At 40.4% G+C, this 18,047-nt stretch overlaps 1 protein-coding gene across 2 annotated transcripts in view; it reads left to right on the forward strand.

Annotated features, from left to right (window-relative positions):
- LOC109881733 (proline-rich protein 12) overlaps nt 1–15,122 on the forward strand; it is a 58,218-nt gene extending 43,096 nt beyond the window's left edge. Inside the window, exons 12-15 of one of the 2 annotated variants that reach the window (XM_020473849.2) lie at nt 4,422–4,519; nt 8,037–8,168; nt 11,316–11,411; nt 12,284–14,072. In XM_020473849.2, coding sequence (XP_020329438.1) covers nt 4,422–4,519; nt 8,037–8,168; nt 11,316–11,411; nt 12,284–12,418 — 461 coding nt within the window. In that variant the 3' untranslated portion in view covers nt 12,419–14,072. Of the gene's footprint in view, nt 1–4,421; nt 4,520–8,036; nt 8,169–11,315; nt 11,412–12,283 lie in introns of both variants that reach the window. The other variant, XM_020473848.2, reaches the window with a different exon arrangement.
- Nucleotides 15,123–18,047: the final 2,925 nt, after the last annotated feature.

Genomic DNA, 18,047 nt, shown 5'->3' on the forward strand with positions numbered 1-18,047 from the left:
TTGTTTACAATGAAAGGTAAAGTTACCCAGAAGGATTTTGACATAACGCTGGGAACTTTGTCCATGTCAATTTAATGTGAGTGACACTTTTCTGAATAAAGTTGAGTTGGGGAAAATGTTTATTATGCCTTCCTTTGCAGCCTTTTGCTGGATCCACCTGGTAACCAAATGACTTAGGCTAATATATTATGGACATTTCTTTGAAATTATGTAAAAAAGGCAGAGAGTAACTGCGCACCTTCCCCCAAAAAATATTTATCAGTATTGCAAAAAATGTATTTTATCGTGATATGGATTTTTGTCAATATCGTCATAGTTTATTCTGTCGTCTCTTTCCCTGTCTCCTGTTGCAGCTGCTTCCCACACACAAAAAGCTTTGCAGCGCACTCAAGCTGTGCAGTTCCTCCTCCCCACTGTTAGATTCAAAATAAGCATGCTGCTCTGTTAGGTCAAATGCAGTTAACCGATTGTTCCAAACAAGAACAATGCTGCTTTCCACTTTGCTTCTTAAATGCCATTCTACTTCTATGATTCCAACAGTAGACTAGTGTTTCGATCTATATCGCAAATCAGACCGCTATATTTGGTAAAAGAAATAGCAATTAGATTTTTTTGTAGCTCTAGCCTAGGTCATGTTCATTTGGCTACAAATGGAAGAAATTGGACTGAAATGTGTAGGGACAATTTGGAACTGATCTCGGTGTGTCCTAATGAACACGGACAGTGTTACAGTGTTTAGATATGATGATCTATCATGTCTGATCTATTCATAACATTTCACCTCATTCACCTCACATCCCAGTGGCATCCAGAGAGTTAAAGTTAGGATTTGTCCCGAACAGGTGCAGAAAGTCTAACTTACCCGCCACCCTTTGGACAAACCCTAACTTTCCTATGCCCCTTGGGGCAGAGAAAGGTTCAACACTGACGCAATGGACATTAATCATGCAATACGTCAAAGTTTTTTGTCAAGCACAAGTTGCCTCATGCGTATCCCAAGTTGAGGGTTTGGCCCTAAGTCATCCTTGTTATGAGTTGGATGTAATTGATATAATTGATTCACACTAAAGACCCGAGCTGAACTGGGCTAGCCTGCACAGAGTGATTTGGGTCGGCCACACAGTGTGAATAAGGTTAGGGATAGTTTCTGACCTTTTCCCTTGATTGTTTCGTGCTCATTTCTGAAAAGCAACTAGTGTTGTCATATCAGCTGTAATATGTCTGTAAAGAGTTTGATAAGGGAAGGCAGCGCCAAACGTGCAACGTTAATTTGAATGGAAACAGTGTTGTTTTGAACGACCAGTTGAATGTTGTGATTGTGTTCGGTTTTGAGATGCTCAAACCCATATAGGGTTGCAAAGGGTCGGACATTTTCCATGGGAAGTTAAGCCCTGGAATTTGGCTTAAATTATAACAGTGAACCTTGTGGGATACACATAAGGCAATTCTAGGTCTTGTGGCATATTTTGGTTAAACTATCCCCAATTCAATGGAATTGCAACCCTCTGCATGCACAGTGCATTCTTCCATCACATGTACAGCTGATTCTCAAGATCTTGCACACTAATGAGATGCTATTGAGCCCACACTAGTACACTGTCTGAGGCAAGGACTACATGCTTTCTGGTAAGTTTTGATTACAATACTGGGTGGGGTGAATATATTTTATACGACATGCATGATTGGTTTTGTGAACTAGTAAATAGTAGCCTTCAGCAAAGTGTTTAAGTCATTTATAACTTGTTAACAATTTCTGCTAGTTAGTTGTTGCCACCATGTGGGTTTTAGCTTGCTTGAGCCTGCTAACTGAGGAGTGTTAATTCACCTGTTTCCATACATGTTTCATTTTAAAACATTTATCTTACAAATAAGTTGTTTAATCTAACTGCTTAACTATTTATCTGTACATGGTATTTTGAATATTTTTTGCAGATGTATTTTTTCTACTCTTTACAAGAAAGTGCGCGCCCGTGGCATATTCTGATGTGGTTTTAGCTTGCTTGAGCCTGCTAACTGAGGAGTGTTATTTCACCTGTTTCCATACATGTTTCATTAAAAAAAAAATAATACAAAGGAGTTGTTTCATCTTAAATCTTTAATCTAACTGCTTAACTATTTATCTGGACATATATTTTTGTTACTTGTTTTTTTCCCAAATCTTTACAGGAAAATGCCACGGGCACTATCTGATATGTAGAGACATTTCACTGCAGCTAATGTAGAAGGAAAAGTGTGTACATTTGCAAATACTGTGCCAAATCATATGTGAAGAATGCAACAAATATGCAGAATAATCTGGCGAATCTAATCAAGTGCGTAAAGTTCCCTCTGTGCTCACAACAAGCAACCTCTGACAAAAGTCCCTCTACTTCTATTCGAGGTGAAAATGATGAATCAGACACCTTATCGATAGCAACAGCTCATGGTCCTCCTGGAATCAGAAGTTTTTTTTTGACTCAATGGAGGAACATAGTCAGAGAAATTCTGATGAATGTCTTGCTCGAGCTGTGTATGCAACTGGTTCATCTCTGCTCACAGGCTATGTGTATTGGAAGAGATTTGTGAATGTTCTTCGCCCAGCATACACTCCTCCAACCAGACATGCTTTATCTACTCATTTGCTAGATGTGGAGTTCAACAGAGTTCGAGTGAAGGTCAAGCAAATGATAGAGAAAGCAGACTATTGCAATCATCTCTGATGGGTGGTCAAATGTTTGTGGGCAAGGAATAATTAACTACATCATCTCCACCCCTCACCCTGTATTCTACAAGAGCACAGAAACAAGGGACACCAGACACACCGGTCTCTACATTACAGATGAGCTGAAGGCAGTCATCAATTACCTTGGACCACAGAAGGTATTTGCACTGGTGACAGGCAATGCTGCGAACATGAAGGCTGCTTGGTCTAAAGTGGAGGAGTCCTACCCTCATAGCACACCCATTGGCTGTGCTGCTCATGCATTGAATCTGCTCCTCAAGGACATCATGGAACTGAAAACAATGTATACCCTCTACAAGAGAGCCAATGAAATGGTTAGGTATGCGAAGGGTCATCTAGTTATAGCAGCTATCTACCTCACCAAGCAAAGTGGGAAGAGTAAGAACACCACATTGAAGCTGCCCAGCAACACCCGTTGGGGTGGTGTTGTCGTCATGACAGTCTCCTGGAGGGGAAGGAGTCTCTCCAAGCTGTATCACAGTCTGCCGATATGGACAGCCCTATCAAGAGTATCCTCCTGGATGATGTATTTTGGGAGAGAGTGGTAAGCAGCCTGAAACCCCTGAAACCTATAGCAGTAGCCATTGCACGGATTGAGGGAGACAATGCCATCCTGTCTGATGTTCAGACTCTGCTCTAAGCAGAGGAAACTGCAGTTCTGAAATGATCAAAAAGCATGAAGACTTCTGCCTGAAGCCCATAAACAATGCATACATGTTGGACCCCAAGTATGCTGGCAAGAGTATCCTGTCTGGTGCAGATATCTACCAGGCCCATGGTGTCATCACTACATGGCTCGCCACCTTGGCCTGGATGAGGGCAAGGTTCTTGGCAGTCTGGCGAAGTACACTTCCAAGCAAGGGCTTTGGGATGGAGATGCAATTTGGCAGTCGTGACAATATATCTCATCAGCCACCTGGTGGAAGGGATTTTGTGGATCTGAGACTCTTTCCCCTGTTGCCTCCATCATTCAAATCCCACCAACATCAACTGCCTCAGAGCGCAACTGGTCCTTGTTTCGGAACACACACCAAAGCACGCAACAGGCTGACCAAAACAAGGTTAGAAAAATTGGTGGCCATTAGGGCAAATTTGAGGCTTTTTGAGGCTGACATCGAGCCATTCTCAACAAGGTTAGAAAGTGACTGAAGATGAGGCCTCCGAGTCTAATGTTCAAGAGGTGGACATTGAAGAGGTCCATGGAGAAAACATGGAAGCCTGAGAGGAAGACAACCAAAGCTTTAGTTTCTAGACTATCGTTTTACAGATATATGTTGAAAATGTTTTTGGGAGATGCGATGGATCATTGGGTATCATTCAATATTCCCTTTGTTGTTGTTCACTGAAGTCATCCCATGTGAAGAGTCAAAATCAAGTCAAAATGGTATTAATATTAATTTGCATATATTGCCACGGAAAGTTTCCATCTCTGAATATTCCCCAAAATGTGCAACCCTACACCCATATTGATCAGGCCACACACACCAAACAGGAGCAAACATACCTTGAGGAATGTTGAACAGTGCAAAGCATTGTGGGAAAGCGTTAGGTTCAGTACAAACCGTTCCGCAATGTAGCAAAACATTTCATCAACTGAATATGCCCCTGGTTAGCCTCCCCAGGTTTGGAATGATTGACCGTCATTTGAAACATATCCATTTAATCAGGCTTTCCTCTCCATCTCCGTTGGTTCCCTCAGATGAGCTGTACCTCCCTGGAATGAGGAAGATTGATGGCATCATCGTGGAACAGAAGAGGAGACTGATGAGGAGAGTAAACATGAGTACTCAGCACCAGGTAACCTGCTCTGAATATACTGTAAATGTATGTATTCTGAACAAAAATACAAAAGCAACATGCCACAATTTCAAAGATTTTACTGAGTTGCAGTTCATATAAGAAAATCAGTCAATAAAAATAAAAAATTGGCCCTAATCTATAGTTTTTACTGTGGCGTGCGAAAGTATTCACCCCCTTGGCATTTTTTCCTATTTTGTTGCCTTTACAACCCCCCCCCAAAAATCTATTTTAATTCCAGGTTGTATCATTTGATTTACACAGCATGCCTACCACTTTCTTAATGACCCCTAACCTTTGAACGGTAGTGGGCAAGAATATAATGTAGAAAATAGTAAAAATATAAAACCCTTGAATGAGTAGGTATCAACTTTTGACTGGTATTGTATATCATGCTGTATATTGAGAATGTAGGTGTTGTCCAAAGTTTTGACTGGTACTGTACATCCTGTAGATAGGTGTTCTAAAACGAGTGAGTATTTAAAAAAAATAAAAAAGATGCTTACAGTTGAAGTCGGAAGTTGACATACACCTTAGCCAAATAGATTTAAACTCAGTTTTTCACAATTCCAGACATTTGATCCCAGTAAAAAAAAATCATGTTTTATGTCAGTTAAGATCACCACTTTATTTTAAGAATGTGAAATGTCAGAATATTTTATTTCTTTCATCACATTCCCAGTGGGTCAGAAGTTTACATACACTCAATTAGTATTTTAGCATTGCCTTTAAATTGTTTAACTTGTGTCAAAATGTTTTGGGTAGCCTTTCACAAGCTTCCCACAACAAGTTGGGTGAATCTTGGCCCGTTCCTCCTCACAGAGCTGGTGGAACTGAGTCAGGTTTGTAGGCCTCCTTGCTCGCACATGCTTTTTCAGTTCTGCCAACAAATGTTCTATGGGATTGAGGTTGAGGCTTTGTGATGGCCACTCCAATACCTTGACTTTGTTGTCCTTAGGCCATTTTGCCACAACTTTGGAAGTATACTTGGGGTCATTGTCCATTTAGAAGACCCATTTGCGACTAAGCTTTAACTTCCTGACTGATGTCTTGAGATGTTGCTTCAATATATACACATAATTTTCCTTTCCTCATGATGCCATCTATTTGTGAAGTGCCCCAGTCCCTCCTGCAGCAAAGCACCCCCACAACATGATGCTGCCACCCGCGTTCTTCACGGTTGGGATGGTGTTCTTCGGCTTGCAAGCTTCCTCCTTTTTCCTCCAAACATAATGATGGTCATTATGGCCAAACAGTTCTATTTTTGTTTCATCAGACCAGAGGACATTTTTCCTAAAAGTTCAAAACTGTAGTCTGACTTTTTTATGGCGGTTTTGGAGCAGTGGCTTCTTCCTTGCTGAGCGGCCTTTCAGGTTATTGATTGATATTGTTATTGTTTGTGATTGTTATTGTTGATATAGGACTCGTTTTACTGTGGATATAGATAATTTTGTACCTGTTTCCCCCAGCATCTTCACAAGGTCCTTTGCTGTTGTTCTGGGATTGATTTGCACTTTTCGCACCAAAGTACGTTCATCTCTAGGAGACAGAAGGTGTCTCCTTCCTGAGCGGTGTGATTGCTGCCTGGTCCCATGGTGTTTATACTTGCGTACTATTGTTTGTACAGATGAGCGTGGTACCTTCAGGCGTTTGGAAATGGCTCCCAAGGATGAACCAGACTTGTAGAGGTCTACAATATGGAAGTCTTGTTTGATTTCTTTAGATTTTCCCATGATGTCAAGCAAAGAGGCACTGAGTTTGAAGGTAGGCCTTGAAATGCATCCACAGGTACACCTCCCATTGACTCAAATTATGTCAATGATGCCTATCAGAAGCTTCTAAAGCCATGACATTTTCTGGAACTTTCCAAGCTGTTTAAAGGCACAGTCAACTTAGTGTATGTAAACTTCTGACCCACTGGAATTGTAATACAGTGAAAAACTACTTGTGTCATGCACAAAGTAGAGGTCCTAACTGTCTTGCCAAAACTATAATTTGTTAACAAGAAATGTGTGGAGTGGTTTAAAAATGATTTTTTTATTGACTCCAACCCAAGTGTATGTAAACTTCCGACTTCAACTGTGTGTGTGTGTGTGTGTGTGTGTGTGTGTGTATTCAAAGTAGCCACCCTTTGCCTTGATGACAGCTTTGCACACTCTTGGCATTCTCTCAACCAGATTAATGAGGTAGTCACCTGGAATGCATTTAAATTAACAGGTGCGCCTTAATTTGTGGAATTTATTTCCTTCATTACTTTAATGATGGACCAACACATTACATGATTGACGGCTTTAATGATGGACCAACACATTACATGATTGACGGCTTTAATGATGGACCAACACATTAAACAATTGACGGCTTTAATGATGGACCAACACATTACATGATTGACGGCTTTAATGATGGACCAGCAGATTATAGGTCAGTCAAAACGGAAAATTTCAAGAACTTTGAAAAGTTTCTTCAAGTGCCGTTGCAAAAACCATCATTGCGCTATGATGAAACTGTCTCTCACGAGGGGACTGCCACAGGAAAGAAAGACCCAGAGTTACATCTGCTGCAGAGGATAAGTTCATTGGAATTACCAGCCTCAGAAATTGCAGCTCAAATAAATGCTTCACAGAGTTCAAGTAACAGACACATTTCAAAATCAAGTGTTCAGAGGAGACTGTGTGAATCAGGCCTTCATGGTTGAATCCCTGCAAAGAAACCACTACTAAAGGACACCAATAAGAAGAAGAGACTTGCTTGGACCAAGAAACACGAGCAATGGACATTATACCCGTGGACATCTGTCCTTTGGTCTGATGAGTCCAAATTTGAGATTTTGGGTTCCAACCGCCATATCTTTGTGAGACGCAGAGTAGATGAACGGATGATCTCCGCATCAATTGTTCCCACGTGAAGCATGGGGAGGTGTGGTGGTGCTTTGCTGGTGATTTCTTTTTTGAGTTCAAGGCGCACTTAACCAGCATGGCTCCCACAGCATTCTGCAGCGGTACGCCATCCCATCTGGTTTGCTCTTAGTCCCACTATCATTTGTTTTTCAAAAGGACAATGACCCAAAATATACCTCCAGGCTGTGTAAGGGCTATTTGACCAAGGAGACTGTCATCTGATGCAGCACTCCATCAAACCTCAAACCAATTTGAGATGGTTTGGGATAAGTTGGACCGCAGAGTGAAGGAAAAGCAGCCAACAAGTGCTCAGCATTTGTGGGAGCTCCTTTAAGACGGAAGGAAAATCATTCCTCAAGAAGGTGGTTGAGAGAATGCCAAGAGTGTGCAAAGCTGTCAAGGCAAAGGGTGGCTAATTTGAAGAATCTCAAATCTAAAATATATATTTTTGATCTGTTTAACACCCTTTTTGGTTACTACATGATTCCATGTGTTTTGATGTCTTCACTATTATTCTAGTGTAGACAATACTTAAAATAACTACTCATTCAAGAGTTTTTCTCTATGTCCAGACCTTTGACTGGTTGTGTGTGGTTTCCTTCCATTTTCTCTCGTAGGAGACCCTGCACATGTATCCTCATATGACGGCAGACCCCCTGGATTCAGGAGCTGTGTGGATGCGGCTCAGTGGGGAGGGCTACAACCGCAAGACCCTTAACAGAGTCAAGAAGAGCCTACCCAAACCACAGGTGTGTGTTTGTCGGCAGTTCTGATGTGGGTGGTTTTGCATACCAAATATGCCAGATGTTGTTGTGGGGGGAGGCCAGAGGGAGTTGCTCATTGTGGAGGTGGGTTGCTCTTTTGATTCCTATATGGAGCAGACCTTTGCTGCCAAGTTGCTGAATTATCACCCGCCTTGATTACCAGTAGAGATGTGACAAATGGAAAACATTTATTTAATGTTTAAACTGCTTTATCGGTTTTCCATTAAAACCATAGAAATTCATGAAAGTATTGCCACACAGGACTTTGCTGCTGTCGCTTGCCTTTCTCAGCCATTTTTCCAACTCTTACCGACGATGACGTAGTGGTGGAGTCGTCTCCAAAATAATTGATTCCTCGACTCCTTGCACGTCGCCTTCCGACGTCAACTCCCAGTATTTGTTTAACAGAGGAGGCAAATTTAGATGCTGTACTTTCGAGAACATAAACACTCGCATCTTTCATAGCGAGCTAGCGAGGAACGGAGAGAGGGGAGGGTCACGATAGAGTCAGGTCGGCCACCAGGCAGACATTCAGAACCGTGCACTAGGCCTGTCTATTGGCAATCAATAGCTGTATCTCACAGTTTCTATCTCACAATGTCTCTCAACTTCTGTAAAGCGGGGCCTATCATCAATGAATAGGCTAGGATATTGAGATACAACATTTCACACACATTATGTGTGCAGGTTCGCTTCACGCTTTTCACAGCCTGGTTGCCATGGGACCTAAACAGCGGAGAAGTTGAGCCTCGCGCGTCAACCCTTTTAGTAATTGCGGAAATTGACTCACTATGTTTACTTTCTGCATCTACGTACATTTAAAAAAAATTGGGTTAGGGATTCTTCTTAACGTTAAGGATCCCAATTTTGTTGAAACGTTCAAATCAAACTTTATTTGTCACATGCGCCGTGAAATGTTTACTTACAAGCCCTTCACCAACAATGCAGTTCAAGAACGAGTTAAGAAAATATTTACCAAATAAACTCAAGTAACACAATAACGAGGCTATATATAGGTGGTACCACTACTGAGTCAATGTGCAGGGGTACAGGTTAGTCGAGGTAATTTGTACACCAGTTACCAGTGCAAAGTTGTGGTACTGATATTTGGGAGCCTCGGCCGTGTACATCGGCTTGACAGTGCATGGCCTTCAGATTGCAGGCCTGCATAAGACCGGCAAAGCAGCTAGCTAGATACTGCTCCGTGTCAGCTGTCATGGGCAGATAAGCTGTATTGGAAATGTGCTTTCTGTATCCCTGAGTGTCCATATACATTGACTCCAGAAAGTATTCTCAACCCTAGACTTCTTTCAGATTTTGTTGTTCCAGCCTGAATTTAAAATGGATTAATTTGATATTTTGTGTCATGGCCAACACACAATATCCCCATAATGTCAAAATGGAGTTATGTTTTTAGATTCTTTTACAAATTAATTAAAAATAAAAAGCTGAAATGTCTTCAGTCAAAAAGTATTCAATTGCTTTGTTATGGCAAGCCTAAATAAGTTCAGGAGTAGAAATGTGCGTAAATCACATAAGTTAGATGGATTCATTCTGTGTGCAATAATACTGTATTACATGATTTTTGAATGGCTACCTCATCTCTACCCCACACACATACAATTATCCGTATGGTCCCTTAGTGGAGTAGTGAATTTCAAACAAAGACCAGCGAGGTTTTCCAATGCCTTGCTAAGATGAGCACTTATTGGTAGAAATAAAAAAAGCCAATATTTAATATCCTTTTGAGCATGGTGAAGATATGAATTACACGTTGGATGGTGTATCAATACAACCAGTCACTACAAAGATACAGGCGTCCTTCCTAACTCAGTTGCCGGAGCTGAAGGAAATTGCTCAGGGATTTTACCATGATGCCAATGCTGAATTTGAAAACAGTTAGAGTTGGATGGCTGTAATAGGAGAACTGAGGATGGATCAACAACATTGTAGTTACTGCACAATACTAACCTAAATGACGGAGTGAGAAGAAGGAAGCCTGTACAGAATACAAATATTCCAAAACATGGATCCTGTTTGCAAGAAGGCAGAAAATGTGGATACAAAGCCTTATGTTTGGGGCAAATCCAACACTAAAACATCACTGAGTACCTCTCATCATATTTTCAAGCATGGTGGTGGGTGCATCATGATATGGGATATGCTTGTCATCGGCAAGGACTATGGAGATTTTTTTAAAGATCAAAAGAAATGGAATAGAGATATATATAATAGAATATAAGCACAGGCAACATCCTGGAGGAAAACCGGGTTATCTGCTTTCCAACAGACACTGGGAGACAAATTCACCTTTCAGCAGGACAATAACATAAAACACAAGGCCAAATATACACTGGAGTTGCTTACCAAGACGTCATTGAATGTTCCTGAGTGGCCGAGGTTACAGTTTTGACTTCAATCGGCTTGAAAATCTATGGCAAGACTTGAACATGGCTGTCTAGCAATAATCAACACCCAGCTTGACTGAGCTTGAAAAATGTTAAAAAGAATCATTTGCAAATATTGTACAATCCAGGTGTGCAATGCTCTTAGAGACTTAGCCAGAAATACTCACAGCTGTAATCGCTGCCAACAGTGATTCTAACATGTTTGGAGGCAGGGGTGTTTGAGATGTGCATTTAATTTAATAGATTTGCACAAAATAAAAACATTTTTGTACTTTGTCATTATGGGGTATTGTGTGTAGATGAGTGAGAGGAAAAACAATATATGTAATCAATTTTGAATTCAGTTCGTAATGCAACAAAATGTGGAATAAGTTGAGGGCTGTGGATAATTTCTGCACTGTTTGTCCGTTGAATTGTTTCAATTCTTCGACTGTAATGTAATTTTTGGATTCAAATCAAGTATTTTGTGTGTATGTGTTTTTGAGGGGGCGGGTGTGTCTGTGGGTATTTGCAGTGAGTGGGTGTTTTGTGTTAAAGGCATTACCAACAATCAGTTCAACAGCTGCTAGGTTGCGTTGCCCATCTCTCCCATAAGTTGATAGTTTGTTTGTAGGTGTTTGCAGGTGTGCGTGTCATGTGCATTCTCATGTCTCACTGTTGAACCTTGATTATATAGGTGGATTTTATTCTCTCCAAATATTATTTTTAATCTGTCTTCCCCCAGGACCTTAAACTGTCAACAGAATCATGTCGGATCTACAGCCTCTATCACTCCCTGCATCATTATAAATATCATACTTTCTTACACTGCAAGAAAGAGGTAAGGACATGTATTTTATATTATTGTAATAGATACACCTATTTGATATATATTTCTCTTGTTGTTGACATTGTATCAAGAACAGTTATTTGTGTCTCCCCTACTGTGGTTTATTTAAATATTGTTTCAATTTACCCATTTACCCAAATGTATTTTATGATTTTATCCTTGCTTAAACACACCAGATATATTGTGGTTTAAATCCCCTGCTGACATAGAGTAAATGATTTGCTAATCAACAATGGTTGATAGGAATTCTAAATATTGTCTTTATATTAACGCTGTCAAACAAACAAAAATAATTGCATGATCTTTCGGTAGTTAATCACGATTTAATTGCAATTTCTGAATTTGCTCAAATTTGGCTCTAAAAAGCAGGGTTACAGGCATACTATACTTTGATTGCAAGGGCCAGAAACACACAATTATCTGTATCAGAAACAAAATGCTCTCAATGTTTAAGTAGGCTTACTCCCTCGTATCAATGTTCTCGAAGTTTAAGACTTCCACATAGTCACACACGCACTGTTAAAGCTTCAGGCATTCTAAATGAGTGTTCTCCCAATTTCTGAAACAAGGAGCATATCAACATGTCCAACTATGTTGTCAGTTCTACAGAAGACAACAGATCAGCCAGGCCTAGGTTATCCGTGTTCTTCAACATGAACTAGTCACAAGCTGTAATGCGTTAACACATAAACCTTGACAGCCCTAGTTTATATTAATATTGTGTTTACCCAGCATAGATCATGTTTATTCCATGGGTAGACACACCATAGCCTTGACACATGTACTTCTATTTTACCAAATAGACATGTTACCATAGTCTAAATATACTGTATATTGTGTTTATATTTGTGTTTCCCTGGCAGACCAACACTATAGAGCAGGCAGCTGAGGACCCTGGGCAGGAGGAGGTGGTGCAGCAGTGTATGGCCAACCAGGGCTGGCTGGACACCCTCTTCAACTCCTTCATCGAGCTGCTCACACTCAGCGCCAAGGCCTGAGCGACAGACAGAGGGGATGGAAGACTGAAAGAAAAGAGAAAGCGAAAGAACAAAAGGCACAGAAACTAGGCCCCAGGAACGGTGAGGTGGCCGAACAAGGGGAACGAGGTAAGAGGTCCCATCCCACCTGGAGTCGTGTGGGTCCGACGGACAACTTGAAACTCGAGGAACAAGAGGGTCGGTAGGTGTGACCTTGGAGAGTGACCTCCTTAGTTCATTGACAAAAAATATAGCAATTAATTGACTTGACCTTGAGAATGGATGATGACCCCACAGGAGCTGGTGTTGTACCTGATTGGTCAAGAAGACACTGACCAATCAGGAGGCAAAGACCAAGGTGAGAAAATACACCGAAGGCAGAAGGAGGAGCTATTGCACCTAGTCACGTGGATTGCCTCACAGACATCGTAAAACTGTGCGTCAGACAGAAACGTTTCGGAGAATCTATTACTGTCTGTTTTTACATAAATGATTTGTTTTTAAACATTGCATTAGAGGAGTGCAGTGAGCGGTGTGAATATATGGCTTGTCTGTGGAAAGGATGCAACATAACGGTGTTAAATCTCTCACTCGTTCTATGCGACAGTAGGCAGCGGCACCGGTGAGCTATGTGATAATATATAAACCCATTTTAATTGTTTATATGAGCAGGATATAACTCTCACAAGTGCTGGGATGTCGCCTTAGCATTAACAATTTTCACCTTAAACTTTCAATTGTACGTACACCCACATATCTGAGCTGTCTTATTTTTTTCTTTGACACAAAAGATGGGTGGATGAGACGGAAACGTGGCATCAACTTTGTCTGTAGAGAATGGGTATATTTAAAACCGACATTGTAGTGCTTTAGCTCATCAGAATCATGCAGCTGCAAAGAGAAAGAAACATTATCAAGTTCCCTTACAGGAATGGTTATAAATTAGTAATATTTAAAGAGAATATGGTCATTTCATTTTTATGTCTGATGTTTTGCATATTACGATGATATATTTTGGGGGGGGGGGGACATTTTTCCTTGGAAAGACAGTCTGTAAATATTGTACAGTTCTTGACAAATCTTTGTTTATACATTAGATACTCAGCGAAATGTTTTGCCACGAGCAGCATCGCAGATATTGAGATGAGTGAGATGCAAGACTTCTCTCTGTCATATACAGTATCTGAGCATGTGAACGGGTTCGCTTCACACTGTTGCAGCCTGGTAGCCACGGGACCAAAACAGTGGAGAAGTTGAGCCTCGCGCTTCAACCCTTTTAGTTGGTGCGGAAATTGACCCACTATGCTGTTTACTTTCTGCATCCACGTCATATCGCTGAGTCTACCTTAAATAACTCTCCTGTATTTGAAACACAAATAAAAACGGCAAAGAACAATTTGTTGTTGAAGTCCATTAATGTATATGAAATAGATTAGATTACAGAAGGCAAGTTACCCAGAGCTGTTGGTGACGTAGAAGTTGGAAAAAAGAAATTGAAGACACAGCATTTTTGCTCATGGGGCATTTAAACCAGGTATAACATACGGCGACTTTCCTCGTACAACCTGTTAAGCGAAACACGACATGTGCTATCTGCTTGCGCATGTCCTGATTGTGCATGTCCAACAGAGAAGCCCATCTGTCATGGAGTGGGTAAATTACAATGTCAGTCTTTTCTGGTTGCAAGTTGTTTTTTTAAATACTTTTTTGGGATGCTATCGTCCAAGTCAATGTTATTAAAAACCTCTTAATAAGGATCGGCCCCCTTTTTTTTTCTTCAATTTTCACCTAAAATTACATACCCAAATCTAACTGTCTGTAACTCAGGCCCCGAAGCAAGGATATGCATATTCTTGGTACCATTTTAAAGGAAACGCATTGAAGATTGTGGAAATGTGAAAGGAATTTAAACACTTTGAAGATTGTGAAAGGAATTTAAGAGAATATAACACATTTAGATCTGGTAAAAGATAATACAAAGAAGAAATCAACTTTTTTGTACCATCTTTGAAATGCAAGAGACAGGTCATAATGTATTATTCCAGCCCAGGTGCAATTTAGATTTTGGCCACTAGATGGCAGCAGTGTATGTGCAAAGTGTCAGACTGATCCAATGAACCATTGCATTTTAGTTCAACATTTTGTATCAAGACTGCCCAAATGTGCCTAATTTGTTTATTAATAACTTTTCATGTTCAAAACTGTGCACTCTCCTCAAACAATTGCATGGTATTCTTTCCCTGTAATAGCTACTGTAAATTGGACAGTGCAGTTAGATTAACAAGAATTTAAGCTTTCTGCCCATATAAGATATGTCTATGTCCTGGGAAATGTTCTTATTACTTACAACCTCATGCTAATCTTATTAGCCTACATTAGCTCAACCGTCCCGCAGGGTACCCACCAATCCTGAAACGGTTTTGAGTTTGCTACAAGTGTAGCTAACATTGTAGTGTGATGCTATCTACCGAAATTGCTTATGTAAAGCTATTTTGCAAGCTATTTTTAAGTTAGCTAGCTCGATTGTTTTCAGGCTGAGCATGACATTTTTAACACTGCTTTTTTCTGATAAGTATGTTGCAAACCAAATGGATGGGTCTAGCTCATTAATTTGTTGATCTGATGTAGTTGGTACCTCAGATTATCAACCCGGCAAAATAAGTATGTAGTATCCGCAGATGGCCACGGTGAGGAGCAGGAGTTATAAACCCATACCATTTTTTGCTGGGAAAAAAACGCTAACTCTTATACCTATTTTAACCCTGAACAGTCAGTAAACTTAGAATTGGGTAGCCTATAACACTTTTAGAAAATATTTTTTTCTTTACATTATGTCAGTAAATACCATTATAGGACTAAATACTCAACCTAAGTATTTGCTGGTTTTTGAATTTTATGGTATTTTTTTTATTGCAAGGCAGAGCACTTCTAATAAACAAGCCACATTTTTAAAAAATGATTATTTCAAATGTGGTTTGAACTGTGTGAGTTCGTAACCTCTGTGTGAAAGTCCAGCAATTGGCGTGGGCAGGTTTGAGACTGATCTCTTGAATTAATAAGAAAAATATACTCTACTTTATTTCACAGCTGTCTCCAATGTCTTTACGGTCTTCTTTTGAATATTTACAGGTCCACTCCTGGCAGCAGGTATTGCAGTAAGGAAACAGGGATCAGAAGAAGAGCGCTTCTTTTGAGAGCCACCATATATATATATATATATATATATATATATATATATATATATATATTAAAAATGTCCTGTGTCTGTGTTTTTTATACAGTGCATTCTGAAAGTATCCAGACCTCTTGACTTTTTCCAGACCCCCCCCCCCCCCGGGAAAATGACATTTACATATGTATTCAGACCCTTTACTCAGTACTTTCTTGAAGCACCTTTGGCAGCGATAACAGCCTCAAGTCTTGGATATGACGCTATAAGCTTGGCACACCTGTATTTGGGGAGTTTCTCCCATTCTCTGCAGATCCTCTCAAGCGCTTTCAGGTTAGATGGGGAGCGTTGCTATACAGCTATTTTCAGGTCTTTCCAGAGATGTTTGATTGGGTTCAAGTCCGGACTCTGGCTGGGCAACTCAAGGATATTGAGAGACTTGTCCCAAAGCCACTTCTTGGCTGTGTGCTTATCGTCATTGTCCTGTTGGAAGGTGAACCTTCGCCCCAGTGTGAGGTCCTGAGCGCTCTGGACCTTTCATCAAGGCTCTCACTGTACTTTGCTCTGTTCATCTTTCCCTCTCCTTACTAGTCTCCCAGTCCCTGCCGCTGAAAAACATCCCCACAGCATGACGCTGCCACCACCATGCTTCACTGTAGGGATGGTGCCAGGTTTCCTCCAGACTTGAAGCTTGGCATTCAGGCCAAAGACTTCAATCTTGGTTTCATCAGAAACAGAGAATCTTGTTTCTTATGGTCTGAGTCCTTTAGGTGCCTTTTGGCAAACTCCAAGTGGGCTGTCATGTGCCTTTTACTGAGGAGTGGCTTCTGTCTGGCCACTCTACCATAAAGGCCTAATTGGTGGAGTGCTGCAGAGATGGTTGTCCTTCTGGAAGGTTCTCCCATCTCCACAGACGAACTCTGGAGCTCTGTCAGAATGACCATCGGGTTCTTGGTCACCTCCCTGACCAAGGTCCTCCCCCAGTTGCTCAGTTTGGTTGGGCAGCCAGCTCTAGGAAGAGTCTTGGTGGTTCCTAACTTCCATTTAAGAATGATGGAAGCCATTGTGTGCTTGGGCCTTCAATGTGGCAGAAACGTACTTTTCTACGGACAATTTCCTTCGATCTCATGGCTATGTTTTTGCTCTGTGGGACCTTATATAGACGAGTAGGTGCCTCTCCAAATCATGTCAAGTCAATTGAATTTACCACAGGTGGACTCCAATCAAGTTGTAGAAACATCTCAAGGATGATCAATGGAAGCAGGATGCACCTGAGCTCAATTTCAAGTCTCATACTAAAGGGTCTGAATAGTTATGTAAATTAAGGTATTTCTGTTTATTTGTAATACATTTGCAAAAATGTCTAAACCTATTTTCACTGTCATTATGGAGTATTGTGTGTAGATTTACGTTTTTTATTTTAATACATTTTAGAGTAAGCTATAACGTAAAATGTGGCGTTAGGGATCTGAATACTTTCTGAATGCACTGTATGTTAAAGCTAGAATTCATAGTTGCTACATCCATTTTTGGACTTATGAAGTAATGATTAATAACAATTCTTGAAGAATATTACATGTACCCAAAATACAAGTTTATTTTATGCCAACGTTTATAAACAATGTAAATATATGCATTTCCTTGGCTAATCGCATTCAGTCGGTCACGACTCGGGCAGTGGTCTCGAGCAACTCCAATGTATGCATCTGATTGGCTACTATTCCCAGGCGGGAATCTTCTAATGTGCGCTCTTGAAACTGTCAATAATGTGAGTTGCATGCATTTTAGTGCCTAGTGGATTTGCTCTCTCGACTCGTGACAGATACAAGTTCGAATCTTGCATGCAACAACATTGCTTTTTCCATTTTTTAAAAGCCTTTTACATTTGATTTTAAGACAATGGCATGCCATTTCAATGTTATTGATATATCTAGTGAACGGTGTAAATTGGATTAGCACTCTATTGTCAGTAGCAAGTGTTTCACAGACGTCAGAGAGAATTTCATTTGTAGTCGTGCTGCCACCTTGTGGTACAATTGAGATGTGCAGTACCTGGTTAGGGAAATGTTTTTCTATACCAGAGGACACTGAATTAATGTTAATGATTATTGATAATCGTTATTGAAATAGTAATCAAGTATAATTTCTAAACATTTAAAACTGGTAATTATAATAATTTAAACATAATGATAAACACATTGTAGCTGGGTAATATCTAAAATGTAACAGACACACACACACACACACACAGACGATGGAAATGATCCCTTAATTATTAATGGTTCGGCTCTGAAAACAGCTTTTGGTTTTTTGAAGGAATACTGTGTTCAAGATTGTAGCACCGACACTCATATGCTAGTGAATGTAATCACAAAGGTTTTTGGTGCATTTCAATAGAGCCCCAACTAGAGCGAGTGAGAGGCAGACGTTTAAAACCATATACAAATAAGTCATGTAAAAGTAATACATACACACAGTCCT

The sequence above is a fragment of the Oncorhynchus kisutch genome, linkage group LG25 (genome assembly GCF_002021735.2).
Source record: "Oncorhynchus kisutch isolate 150728-3 linkage group LG25, Okis_V2, whole genome shotgun sequence".
Classification (NCBI taxonomy): domain Eukaryota; kingdom Metazoa; phylum Chordata; class Actinopteri; order Salmoniformes; family Salmonidae; genus Oncorhynchus; species Oncorhynchus kisutch.